The sequence below is a fragment of the Salminus brasiliensis genome, chromosome 6 (genome assembly GCF_030463535.1).
Source record: "Salminus brasiliensis chromosome 6, fSalBra1.hap2, whole genome shotgun sequence".
NCBI lineage: Eukaryota > Metazoa > Chordata > Actinopteri > Characiformes > Bryconidae > Salminus > Salminus brasiliensis.
This window is the reverse complement of record NC_132883.1, coordinates 8,642,596-8,656,424: the sequence shown is the minus strand read 5'-3', so window position 1 is coordinate 8,656,424 and position 13,829 is coordinate 8,642,596. Positions and strand designations below refer to the sequence as shown.

The following is a 13,829-nucleotide window of genomic DNA, read 5'->3' as shown; positions in this document are numbered from 1 at the left end:
TATGTGGCCTTTTTTACCATATCCAGATATAACAGTGTACAGTGTAATTCTTTATTAATACAAACATTTAAAAAACAGGCAAGCTTACAAGCTTTTGACCTATCGATAAAGAGACATTGACAGAGGACTTACAGAGAGACACTAATGACAATTCGTTAAAATGAAAATATGCACTTAGTTTGAGTACACACACTTTGTCAACACTGGCTTTAACATAGTAATACACTCCAGTGTGCTGGGGTTGACCAGTTGACCAGCCTCAGCCAACACAGCATCACAGCATGTTTGTTATTATTGGTTATTATTGGTATACATTGATCATTATGTCAGATGTTTCCAGATGTGGATTACTCACTTGCTCATGTAACAATGATCATTGTGCTATGACAACTTGCTATGGCAACCAAGCTTAGAACAATTGCATCGACTGATCTCATTACATTCATAGGCAAAAACTGTCCTCTTCTAATCGGCCATCACCACCAAAACTGACCCTGGCTGGGTTTCCCGAAAGCCACAAAGCTGATTCTTATATAGTCCAACAAGCATTACACTGAACTCTCTCTCTCTCTACCATTTATGATGGTAAATAATCATAACAGTAAGATGCTTTTGAAAAACAGGGCTATTAACAGTCTCCAGTGTCTTTCTCATTAGCACAGGGTCTTATTTTCATTGTTGCTTCAAAGCAACTCTCCCACCTCCGTCCCACATTCAACAAACTGTATACATTTTCTTCAGCTGTCTGCAGTATCCCATCCTTTTATCCTTTATCCTTTAACATACTGCGCAGTCATCATCCAAGAACGGGCAAGTTTTCTCAATCACGTCACTCCCTGAAGGCTGAAGATCCTGGAAAAGCTCTGAACCGTCTTTGAACTGAACTACTTCTTCACTCACTTGGGCTTCTGGGCTTTTCTCTCTTCTCATTGGTCAGGCCTTTTCAGAATGGTTCTGTGGAGCTGTTTGTTGGTAGGCTGGCGGTTTGTGGAGCAGCCTGGTTCTGGAGAATAGCTTGCTGGTACGTAGGTGGTTCCTCATGACTGAAGTCCTCAGTGCAGATCTCAAAGCTGCTCTCACTATACACTGGAGGAGCTGAGCCTGGCCACTGCATGATCACAGGGATGGGGTTTCCGACCTGTGATTCTTCATATGATGGTGGAAAGCTCGCCCTGGGCAAAAAAAGATAGAAATTTATGTAGTAATTAATGACAAGATGGAAGTAATAGCAATAATTAGATTTGGCAAAACATGGTTTCGTTGGAAATGTCAAAATAGTTCTGAATTTCACGCAAGACAGGGTTTCAACCTAATCTCTATCCACTGCTTAGCATATTGTCACTGGCCCACGGAAATCCTGTATCCCCATTTTTGCTGTTTTTAACGTTTCTGCCAGTTGTTCGTTACATTAAAAAGTTTTTTTCTTCTCCTGTAAAATTGCTATTTTGGAAACACAAGATTTGTGTGACAGCTCAATGCTGAGGCACTTTATACTCCATTAGCCCACACCTGGCATTAGAGTTGTTTATGTTTACAGAAGATTGCTGTTTAAAGCAAATGAGCATTCAATGATTCTCTTCATAATGACCGTATACATACTCAAAGAAGAAAAATTGGGTCTACCTGTCTACAGTAAACACATGGACATCATTGTGTCGGATCCTCCCTCCCGACCATTTGACCAGCACACCCTTCACTCCATGACCAACAGACCACAGCACTCCGACAACAAGGAGGATGAAGCCCAAAATGATGAGGAGGTAGGTGAAGACCTCCTTCAGCATCTGCATTTGGTCACTTTGGATGGAGTTGATGTAAGCGCCCCCACAGATGAGACTTAAGCCAGTGGTGGGTAGCACAAGGCGGGCTGTAGCCATCAGGTGTTTCCTTATATTCATGGTGTTGGTTAAGTGTCTTCCAATCTGAAGAACAGCAATGTGCTTGGACAACGGAGACAAGCAGAGATGTTTTGGATCACGGCTTTTTAACAGCAGGTTGAAGTTTGACCTGCCTGACGTGTCTCTAGAGAAACCGATCCAAGCCTATCAAATCTGTGAGTTAAGCAACACACTCAATTCCATTCCCACAATTGTAAGGAAGTTATGTTGTGATAAGGCCTGTGTAAAAGTCTGTGATAAGGTTAAAATAAGGTTGTGCCCTTGTCTGGTAAACTGAACTTCATCTTCATCTTGTGCCAGCAGACTGATTCGGTCAATTCAAAGATCACACTCATTGGCATTGCACTTGTCTGGCTAATTATTCCAAGAATATGACCTCATCCATGACATTTTACTAAAGTTTGGCACATCACAGTCAATGGAAAAAATACAACAGCATGGAAAAAGTCAAAGGTCTTGTTTTGTCTCAGTAGTAATTACCAGTGGTAAATTTGTTAATCATTTAGAATAAATGGTTTCAGCATATGCGTCTTTTTGATTTAATACTCTCGCATGGAAAAGTTGCCCAACCAAATGCAATTAAAGGTCTCTTTTGTGCTAAACTACTGATATGGATCCTGAGACCACCTTATTCGCTTTAGAGACACATTGGACAAAGTGGACTGGACTTTATAACCTTTCGAACCTTCCTTTTCAAAACCCAGAATCACTTTATTTGAAGTATTTTAACAAGCATGCTACACACTATCTAGACAAAAGTTTTAGGACATCTGCTTATTCATCGTTTCTTCTGAAATAAAGGGTATTAAAAAGAGTATATCCTGCTTTTGTTGGAGTAACTGTCTCTACTGTCCAGGAAAGAAAACTTTCTACTACATTTTGATGCACTGCTTTGAGGATTTGATTTGGTCCCCACCCAACCTCATACCCAACTCCCCAACTCATCCCAAAAGCATTGGATGGAGCACCATCTATCATTCCAGAGAACACAGCTCCACTGCTCCACAGCTCAATGCTGGGGCCTTAATACCCCTCTAACTGACATCAGGCATGGTGCCAATAGGCTCATGTTTCTGCTTTAGAGAGTCCTATTCTATTGGCAGTACTTCTCTACAGGGACTAGACAGGATGCAGCAACTTATAGTAGCTGAATGTATTCATTCATAGATATGGTCCTTAATGATGCAGTAGTTGGAGTGGATACTGAGAAGGAGGGGTGAGAGCACACATGCAGTACCGAGGGCACAGATGTCTGACATGTTAATACATTTTTATAAAGAAAGAATGCACTGGTGAAAAACACCAAATTACTGAAGTAGATGCATTCTTTTCTTGAAAAGAAATAAATAAATAAACATCACAGCATTGTCAAGTGAAGCACACTCTAGAAAAGGTAGGTGTGTGTAGACTTTGTAAAAGTCTACAATCAGAAGACACCTTCAGGAATAACTACAGAGAGTTTATCTCAAGATGCAAACCACTGGTAACACTCAAGAACAGAAAGGTCAGATTAGGCTAATAGAAAACATCTGCCCCCTTCTGGAACAAGATTCTTTGGCCAGATGAAACCAAGATTAACTTGAGTATGGAGATGACAGGAAGAGTTCATCATCTGAAGCATACCACATCATCCATCAAACATGGTGGAGGCACTGGTATGGCATGGGCATGTATGGCTGCCAATGGAACTGGGTCACCGGTGCTTACTGATGATGTGACTGTTGATAGAAGTAGCAGTTCTGTAATTCTGCTACTTATGTACGTTCTGCTTAGATGAGGTAAACCAAAACATACTGCTGAAGCAACCCAAGAAAGGCAACCCAAGGCAGAAAGACACATAAACAGGTAGCAACTGAAGGCCTTAGCAGCAAAAGGCTGTCAGAGCAACTCAGCATTTGGTGGTGTCCATAATTTCCAGAGTTCAGGCAGACTTCATTCGTATCCAATCAATATAAATGTGCCCCATATTTATAATAACACTATATGTCCAAATGTTTGTGGACACCTTTTCTAATAAATACATTTAGCTACTTTAAGTTGCACCCATTGCTGACACACATATGCAAATGCACACACATAGTTTGTCTAGTTTCAGTATTGGCAATAGAATAGGACTCGCTGAAGCAGATAAACATGAGCCTATTGACACCATGCCCAGATATGGCCTAGAAGGGTATACTGTCCCTCAGGGTTGAGCTGTAAAGCACCTTTGGGATTAGCTGGGGAGTTGGGGAAAAGGTTGAGTGGTGATTATACAACATCCTGACCAAATCACATTCTCACAACAATGCTCCAAAATCTGGTAGAAAGCCTTTTCTGGACTGTGAAGACAGTTACTCTGAGAAAAGCAGCATAAACTCTTTTTTAATACCTTTGACTTCAAAAGAAACAATGGATGAGCAGGTGTCCCAATACTTTTGTCCATTTTCTTTTGAGCCTGTAAAAATGGCTGTAATTCCTAGAGTTAACCTGGATTGCTTCAGTTTAACTTTACTGAGGTGATGTACAGAGGTAAAACGACAGCACTGTGTCAATGTCTAAAAACATGTTTTTAGGAGAGTCTAATAAACATAAAGCAAGAATGTGTGAAACATCGAACCCAAAAACAACATCGTCAACAAAAACAACCCAGACAATCCAAATAAACTGCACTGGAAAACCCTCCCTATACAGACACAACACGTCTGTCTATTGACAAGCAAGACTACACATTAACTGGCACTACATCTTGTCTTAATGTGTTGGTCCTTGTGAATGAGCATCACATGATTAACATCTGAAACTGTCCTGTGAATGATTAACATTTCAGAGTAATTGATGTTCCACTTTGCTTTGGAATGAATGAGCAGGCATGAAACATACATGGGGGCAAAAGTCTTAGGTGATCATATGTATGCTGAGCTAATGTTAATTTAAAAGATTTATGACTGATATCAATTTGTTCTAATCTTGTAATAACTGATCCTTTATCTTCAGAAATCCAGGACAGTCAGTATGTTTCAGTGCGGTGACGTTCGGACAAGCCATTTGCAGGGTTTCAGTGAATTATAAATGTACAAAAATCCCTAAATATTTGGCCAATTTAAAAAATACAGTTGGATAACCATCCTCATAATGTTTTAATTAGCTTAAAAATCTATGTTGTATTCATGACATCTCACAGCAGACAAGCTGCCTGAACTAGTTATCTAAAGTTGAGGTGATGGTTTACATACATTGTGTATGTTGTGCATGCTGTTGAAGTACCTAACATACAACTCCTCAGGAATCGAATGTTTTCCAGCTGTAAAAATGACCCTATTATACCATAAAATCTAAGGAGCCTTAGATTTTATCAAGTATCAAGTATCAAGGTCATCTAAGTATCAAGGTCAAAAAATAATATTTAGACACATGATTTGTTCCAATTTAACTAAAGTGTCTCCTTTGTGCAAGTATTTGTCACTGTACTATGTACAGCGAAATGTGTCCTCTGCATTTGACCCATCCGTAATGGTGAACACACACACACACACACACACACACTAGTGAACTAGGGGCAGTGAGTACACACACACACAGGGTAGTGGGCAGCCAACTCCAGCACCCAGGGAGCAGAGAGGGTGAAGGGCCTTGCTCAAGGGCCCAACAGTGGCAGCTTGCCGAGCCCAGGTATAACTCAATAGCTTGGAGCTCTAACCACCAAGCCACCACTTCCATAATAGAATAATGTATTTAATTTATGGAACTGATTGTTGAATGGTCTAGTAATAAAAAAAACTCTTCAGTGTATTACACACACCTCCTTTAAACGCCAATCTACCCAAAATCAATTAAAAAAGGAATCACAGATTCCTTTTGAGTCAATATACAACCCAAAAATGATGTGAAGATATGACAGACATGGTGCTAAGCAAAGGTGCTAAACCACAGTGTGAACACTTCGCCCAGCTAGCTAATGTTAGCTTGCACTAACTAAAGTGTAATTATTTAAGCTACCTCAGAGAATATGGCTGGCTGGCTTGAAAGGGTGTAGGGGATGATAGGGAAACTCCCTTTGGAGCTTCCAATGATCACATGACCCAATCACTTGAATATTAACAGGTGTAGATTATTAGTAATCAGAGGTTTCTGTGTTCTAGGAGGTGAGAAGGCCTAAAAGGAGATTGTATGGAGTAGCAGGTGATTAAGTTGAGTCAAATAAGTAGATGAGTAGATGAGCCCAGGTTTGTAGTTAGTGCTGTGCTGTAGATTGTTATTAAAAGAGTGTTGGAGTTGATGCGTTTGATGGAGAAGTAGCTACGCTCGCTTTGTGTGCTGGAGGGCAAGTAGAGGAGGTGGTGGCTTTTTCCCTGGTGTTATTGCCCTGATGTCCATCTGTATTCTACCCCTCTTTCTATGTCTTTTGGGTGAAGTATTTAAAACCATGCAGTAGGAGAGAGTTACAGTTGGTTTTGGTATGAGTAGTTATGGTTTATTTACCATTTGGTGCTTTTTAGAGTTATAAATACTTTTGTGGACTGTGTAACATTTTAAGGTTAATAAAGGGTCTGGATGTGTCCCAAGGGTCTTGGCGAGTCGAACAGACCCTTCGAACAGACCCTTCGAACAGTGATTTTTAAAAGTGGTGTGGTGCTGCGTTCCTCCCTTAATCCTGCTTAATGTACATTACTCTAGCTTGCTACTTGCTTAATTTTTGGTTTTATTATTTTTATTTTAGCATGTTTTAATACAAGTTTAGCATGTTTATGTGGACTAAGCAAATGAGACTTTGTTTAAATATTTATTTGTAAAAAAATAACTGTTTGTGCTTTAGTTTCTTGGTCAGCTGTAATCTGTTTTTCAGAGTTTGAAACTGACAATCTGTTTTGACATGCTAGGAATGCAGCAGAGATTACCTGCACTACTGGACATTTCTACTGTAGATTTTTAGTTTTTGCAGTTGTAATGTGAAGTTGCCACTAACTCTGAAATCTGTACTTGATGGAAGTTTAATTCATATGAAATGCAGTACATCTGAACTGTTTCTGCTATTACAATTCTGTATTACAATTGAACCCATTAAACAATTAAGTAAATAATCCTTGTTTGTTTTCTGTCATGTAAAGCAAAATCTATTTCAGGTATACAGTAATGCTGTCTGCACTGCAGCAGTCACTGTTCTTCTGAAACCCTGACTTTATACCAGAAACTCCCCTATACAGTGTATTGACACCTACGTGTACACCTGTTCCTTCATGCAATTATCTAATCAGCCAATCATGCTGGCTGACCTGCAGCTTCAGGCAACCCAGGGTCAGAATTTGGTTTTATTGGCTTGTCTTAATGATAAAATGAGGTTGTAACTTTCTGGATCTGTTCAACAGTTTGTTGAAGTTAAGTAATAAACATGGTAAAAGTTCAGTGCCTTCATTTAAGTGTCTTTGGGTTTGTTCAATTCTGTAAGCTTGCAAGTACCTTGTTAGTATAGTGGTAAGATGCTGCCTGCACCAGACTGTATCACCGCCTGGTACGGGATCTGTACTGCTCTTGAGTGGAAAGCTTCAGGGGGTGGTGTGCACAGCCCAGCATCCGGGTTCAGCTTCCAAACCTTCTGGATTTATACACCAGCCTGATGAATAAATGAGAAAGTGAGGAAGGATTATTAAGGACTACAGAAGGATGAGGACTGTACTCAGTCGGATTAGAGACAGCTTTTACCCTCAAGCAATTGGGCTGCTGATCAGTAGCGCAGTGTACCTGTCCACAGTCCACAAGTTATCTCCAGTGCCATCACACCTCCACCCCATACAAACACTCTGCACCCTGCACTAACGCACTGGAACTGTTCCTATGCTCAGTCACACAGCCCTCAAACTTCTCTCCCCACTCGCACTGCACCTGTTTCAGTACCGTTTTTACTCACCTTCACACCGGTGTAATGTGACAAATGGGATTTGATTTTAAATGGAGGGGGGGGGTTGTTTAGAGTGGAAACCAGTGTGGTCCACCTATACCAGGTTGAACAAACTTCAAGACCGAGTCCTCTATATGTGCTGGGGAACATGTTAAAAAGGTTTTCATTTTCTTGTTTTGTGAGATTATATGAAGGGTGCATAAGGTTGGTAGAATGACACTCCGTAGTACCCCTTCATTTCCTTTCTAGCTTAAGGATAAATGCAAAGAGGACACTGGACCACTTTTTCTTTAAACTCTCAAGCTGTTTAATGCCAAAATGAGTAAATGGTAGAACTAAGTCAGTATGTAGTGAATATAAATAGCTGTTTAATATGCCATTTTTCAGAATGCCATTTCATGTGAATGAGAATTGAACTCTTATCTGGTCTTTGTCTCATACCTAGCCCTGTCTGATCAGACTCTATTTGTAGTTTTAAAGAAATTCAGCCTAGGAAAGGCCTCTGGTCATGAAGGTGGTTCAGAAACTGTGATCTGTCAGTTGCTCTTGATCTCTTCCCATTTTCCTCACTGTCTGTAGGGGAAGGAAACTCGTATCCTTTTTTGGCAAATGCTGAACTGTCCATTAGTTTTTACATCAACAGACAAGTGTTTTGTATTATTGCCCAGATTGTTTATGTGTAATTTCTAGCACAGGGCAAGGAAGTAAAGGTTGTGCGGTGAGAGCTGTTGGACAGGGAATGGGGGATCAACCAAAGAATTTGACATCTTGAATCATTGATCACCAAGGACTCAATTGCTGTGTAATTCTCTAGGATGTACAGTAAATGAGGTTACACACAAGCAAAATTCATTCATCAACATAGGCAAAACCAGAAAGCAGTCAGCTCAAATTATATAATGTTATAAAGCTGCACAGCTTAGGAAATCAGTATAAAAGAGGAGTATGTGAAGGTGCACTAAATAAAGCATTCGTCTTAAAGCATTTTATTGTGTAATCTTTTTCTTGTTCCCATCAGAGGGGTTTGTGCTTATATTGTGTTCTTCCTGCTCATATGGTCGCACAGGAAAATGGCATGCATAGAGTACAGATATTAAAACTGATGCTAAATACTAGAAATTACAAACCTCATATACATAAGCACAACATTACACAAATATAAAAAAAAAATCAAAAATAATTTAATATGTAGCTCTTATTTTATTTTAATAGCCAAAAACACCAAATGAACATAAAAAAATGTATCTCCAAAATAGTAACTGGAGATACATGTTTTTCATTGGACAGCAGCGATGTGCCTCCTGTGTCTACCATTATTAGTGGGAGTCTGCTGCCCTCCAGTGGGCAGTATGGACAGTACATGACAGCCAAACACTGTTTTCCAAAGATTTACAGCTTCCCCTCCGGTCCTCATGAACAACACGCTTGGCTCTGTGCTTTTACAACCGTTGTAGTAGCCTAAAGACAGAAGCAACGCGAACAAGAAGAACATTATTAAGCCCTCCATTAGAATTTCTACAAGTGACAAGACTGGGCAAAAAAGCCAAAACTTCAGCCTTGATTAATGTTGTTTCCTTTCCTAATAATTGAATGATTTTTGGTTTATTTTATGTGTGTATTTACTCCGGGACTTTATGAATAATTACCGAAATAAACTACGACTACAAAAATCTTCTGAAGTGGCTGGAAAAACTACAACTACCGCCCACCGCCGCGCGTCCGGGTGACGCTTCACTTCCGCCTCTATTGTAAGTGTGGCTAGCTGACGTTGAGCGGCTAGTCACGGAGTCAGCGACTATTCACTCTTTATTCTTAAGGTTAGTATTTTTCTCTGCAACGTACGAACTTTGTGTTATATTTTCGCATCAGGTGGAAAATATTAGGTGGTTCTAGGCAGTGCGGGAAGCAGTATAATCTAACCGTTTAACGCGAGCAGAACTAAATAGCCAGCAAGCTAATGCTAACTAGCTCACTAAATAAAGTTAGCTAGCTGGTGTTTGAGAGGAGGAGGCTTTAAGGCAGGGCGCAGGAGTCACATGATCGGTGGTTACATTGGTTCATTTATATAATTATTATAATTATTATTATTATTAACTTCATTTGCAGATAAAATTATTAGTTCAACTAGCCAGCTATGTCAGCTAGCTGGTTCACTCATATCACTGTAAAGCAGTGCAGTGCACATTACAGTGACTGCATCTTCCCTCCAGTAAGCTGTCAGATGGCATGTATGATTATTAGTCAGTAGTGCTTGTCTCACAAAATTCAGCTGATGATGTGTTTAATGTCAGATAAATAGAAGTGCATCATTTCTGGTGAATGACGTGCTGTGTTGGTTTGGTTTCTTTACTGCTGTTTAACCGATACCTTTACCATTTCCCCTCCCATCAGCTCATTCCAGCATTTTGATTGGCTTCCAGTGCGCATCAGAAGATGATCGATTTGAAAGCCTGGGCAGAGTATGTAGTGGAGTGGGCTGCCAAAGACCCATATGGCTTCCTCACCACGGTCATTCTGGCCCTCACCCCGCTTTTCATCGCTAGTGCTCTGCTTTCCTGGAAACTTGCAAAGATGATTGAGGCCAGGGACCGCGAGCAGAAAAAGAAGCAGAAGCGACAGGAGAACATAGCAAAAGCCAAGAGAGCCAAAAAGGACTGAACTTAAATGTCATGGGATGCAGAGATCAATAGGTGTGTTCCCATGTCTAACAAGGCCCCACTCTCAGCTGTGTCAGAGCCCAGACAGGCTCCTGTGGGGGCCTGGGGTGAAACAGAGCTTCACATCGGCCTTCTCAAGCGCTTGGAAAGTGCATGTCGTGTCGGCTGATTAAACGAGTACTTAATCGCAGGGCTGCAGTGTTTTTCTGGAGAATTATCCATACCATGAGAAATTCACTGCAAAACCATCACTCAGCATTCCAACAATTCTTCTGATGTTACTTTTTTTAATTCCACCACAGCAGAAGTTTTTTTTGTCATTATTAAATAAAATCGTATCCTTAATTTTTCATGTTTGAGTGGCTTTTCATTAACATAGGCGTATTAATGACTAAATGTGAACTAAAACATTTGCAACTGCACATTTAGAAATACAATCATAAATAAGGACTAGTTCCATACTGATGGTTTAATTACCAAGTTTACCAAGACAGAGTGTCTAAAATCACAAAAGCACATCTGAATTCTTTCAACAAGAGCATATGGACATTTTGAACAGCTTGCACAAGACCTCTCGGAGTACTGGATTTACTTGGGAACTGTAAAAGCTAGAAACCCCAAACTTTATAATTTAACAAAGTACTAAGTTACAGCAAATATCAGTACACTCACCAGTCGTCCAGAATAATCAACTGACAATCCTACCCTTGAGTGACATTAAAGTTCTATTTTTTTGGTGGTACCCAGGATCCAGGTTCGAATGTATTGGCAGTACTAACAGGGTCCTCGCTGATTTGAGGTTGTCCATACTGTGTGGCTGAAGCATGGCCTTTTATCTGGGTTTGTGACGGTCTGGCAACTAGTCCCTCCTCATACTCTTTGGCTTGCAGGGCCAGGTCACGCTCTTCAAACTCCAGGGCTTTGCTTTTGATTTGTTCTCTGTAACGCTCATTCTTCAGTAACTCCTTCAAAGTACAAACAAAGTTAAGCAAATGAGATGCTTTTGTAATGGTCAACATATTTTAATGAATATATAAACATGCGATTTTCCAGGTAAAATGCTAAGAAAGTTTTAAATGTATTTAATGCCATAAAAAGCATACCTCTATAGTGGGAGGATCTTTGCGTCTATGTCTAATCCAAGCTGCAAAACACAAAATAAAGCTGTAAATAAATCAATTCATCTGTTCAAATGAACAAAGCGTTTGCCTCCACTAAACGGCACTGCTGGCATGCATATAAAGTATTTTAACAGGGACAATTCTCAAAGAATCCCTTTCTTAGTCTGACACCATATACAGTAATTTCTACAACCTAATTCATCATAAGTCATATTGCCAGACACTGACTGGGTCTAATGCTGGACTACACTGCATTCTATTGAAAGGCAAATGTTATTGAAGATTAGACTTCTCTCTGGAAACCCTGTAGGTGAAGAGTAGGTAGGCCAAATGCATTACCATCCCATTCAGTGGGAATGTTCCCTTCCATGTACTGAAACTCTGATGGACTGGCAGCCTCCACAAACCGTCTAGCCCGAACAACCCGTCCTTATATTAGCCAGGGAAGACAAAACACAAAGGTTAACTGATCAAGATCAAGCAATGTACACAATGGCTTATGCTTTCTAAATCATTAGCTGTTCAATCATTTTTACCACACCATAAAGTGATGCGTAAAGATTTAGGTATCCCAAGAGATCTGAGCTCTCAGATTATATTTAGCAAGGTGTCAGGCCTTAGTTTGGCTTGTTGATTGAATCATTGATGTACATAAAGCAGCTCTATGAAGCTAGCAGAGTTGCAGGACTGGATTCAGTGATACATAAGCAAATTCTGGAAACAAGCACAATGAATTACTTCAATATGCACAAGCTGAAGGTCCCAGGAATCTTCTTCAGAACTAGAAGCTATTTGCAAGTAAGAATGGGCAAACAAGCACTGAAAGGCTCTGAAGCTGTGAGATTTTCCAAAGGGGATGTTAATAAGAACTGACCATGCAGGGTACCTAAACTTTTGCTTTGTGCCCTTTTTCTTTTTTTAGTATAGTATAAACACAGGTTTTTTAAATTCTTGCTTAAAATGTTAAACATGTCATATTTAACTTTATGCCTTTTAGAAATCTCTCTAAAAGGCATAAAAGGCAAAAAGTCTTAGAGTCTCTCTCCCCTCAGTCATGGACATTTACACTGCCCGCTGCATCCGCAAAGCAACCAGCATTGTGGATGACTCCACCCACCCTTCACACAGACCGTTCTCCCTCCTGCCATCAGGAAGAAGGTACTGCAGCATCCGGTCCAACACGACCAGACTCTGCAATAGCTTCTTCCCCCAAGCCATCAGACTCCTCAACACAACTCAACTTCTGAACTGATGTCTTTTCTGTTACATGTTTTCTCTCTCTCTCTCTCTCTCTCTCTAACCACTTACCCCAGATAAAATGGGAAGCATTTTTGCACAAAGCATTTTGCACTAATAACTTTACTACCTCACTGGACTCAATATTTATTACACACTGCAGAATTTGCACACTACCCCTAATTATTTATTATTCGCTGTCTGTACTGTGTTGTGTTGTCTGTCTGCACTTGTACTGTGTTGCACTGTGTCTATGTTGCACCAGGGTCCTGGAGGAGCGTTGTTTGGTTTCACTGTGTTCTCTGTAAGTAGCTGAAATGACAATAAAACCCACTTCACTTGACTTTACTTGAAATCATGTCATTTTACTCACATGGCTATTAAAAATAACAGAAATGTTGACTGGGGCGCCCACACTTTTTATGTCACTGTGTGTGAAGAGCAGACCAAATGTAAGAAATTTAGACATACATGCAAAACTTTGTGTCTACAATAACATAAACACTGATTTCATAAACACTGAGTCCTGCTACTGACTCTTCCAGTGCCCTGGGGTGTCAAGGGCAATGGTCCTACTGGTAGGTTAGACGTGCTGTCACAGTCATGGGGAATAAGAAAATGAAAACAAGCTCTAATGAGAAACACACAACACGAATAAGTATGATAGACTTATAATTCAGTCCAGAAGCTTCACTTGTGAATAACACAGCTCAGGAAACTCGGAAGGTAGGCCGAAGCGTCTAGAAATGTGGCTACAGTGATGCTCCACTTCATTTACCTGACCAGGTCTTCTGCTCGGGTATGTAGTAGTATTTATTTCCAAAAGGGTCTGTCCCAACATGCTCTTTCACTACTCCAAACGTTCGCCTCAGCAGAGAGACAAAGCGACTCATTAGCACAACGTTTTGAGCCTGGTTTTATGGCAACGTCTCGTCTTGGGCTACGTTCAAGCATGAGCAGCGCCGCGAGTTTTACACCACATTGCACTCGCACTTAGAAAGAAGCTCAAATATGATTGGCGCTTGAAATCGCTCTAACCAAT

At 40.4% G+C, this 13,829-nt stretch overlaps 3 protein-coding genes across 3 annotated transcripts; 1 reads left to right on the top strand and 2 right to left on the bottom strand.

Annotated features, from left to right (window-relative positions):
• Positions 1–939: 939 nt before the first annotated feature.
• On the bottom strand, positions 940–1,968 carry LOC140556771 (transmembrane protein 252-like). The gene is made up of 2 exons (XM_072680836.1): positions 1,624–1,968; positions 940–1,172 (listed from the first exon to the last, which is right to left on the bottom strand). Exons 1-2 carry the CDS (start codon positions 1,896–1,898, stop codon positions 944–946), a joined length of 504 nt encoding a protein of 167 aa, XP_072536937.1. The 5' UTR covers positions 1,899–1,968; the 3' UTR covers positions 940–943.
• Positions 1,969–9,519: 7,551 nt separating this feature from the next.
• Positions 9,520–10,775, top strand: smim15 (small integral membrane protein 15). The gene is made up of 2 exons (XM_072681520.1): positions 9,520–9,590; positions 10,165–10,775. The coding sequence occupies exon 2, from the start codon at positions 10,207–10,209 to the stop codon at positions 10,429–10,431; it is 225 nt and encodes a 74-aa protein (XP_072537621.1). The 5' UTR covers positions 9,520–9,590; positions 10,165–10,206; the 3' UTR covers positions 10,432–10,775.
• On the bottom strand, positions 10,698–13,768 carry ndufaf2 (NADH:ubiquinone oxidoreductase complex assembly factor 2). Its single transcript, XM_072681519.1, has 4 exons — positions 13,566–13,768; positions 11,891–11,980; positions 11,534–11,574; positions 10,698–11,395 (listed from the first exon to the last, which is right to left on the bottom strand). Exons 1-4 carry the CDS (start codon positions 13,678–13,680, stop codon positions 11,156–11,158), a joined length of 486 nt encoding a protein of 161 aa, XP_072537620.1. The 5' UTR covers positions 13,681–13,768; the 3' UTR covers positions 10,698–11,155.
• Positions 13,769–13,829: the final 61 nt, after the last annotated feature.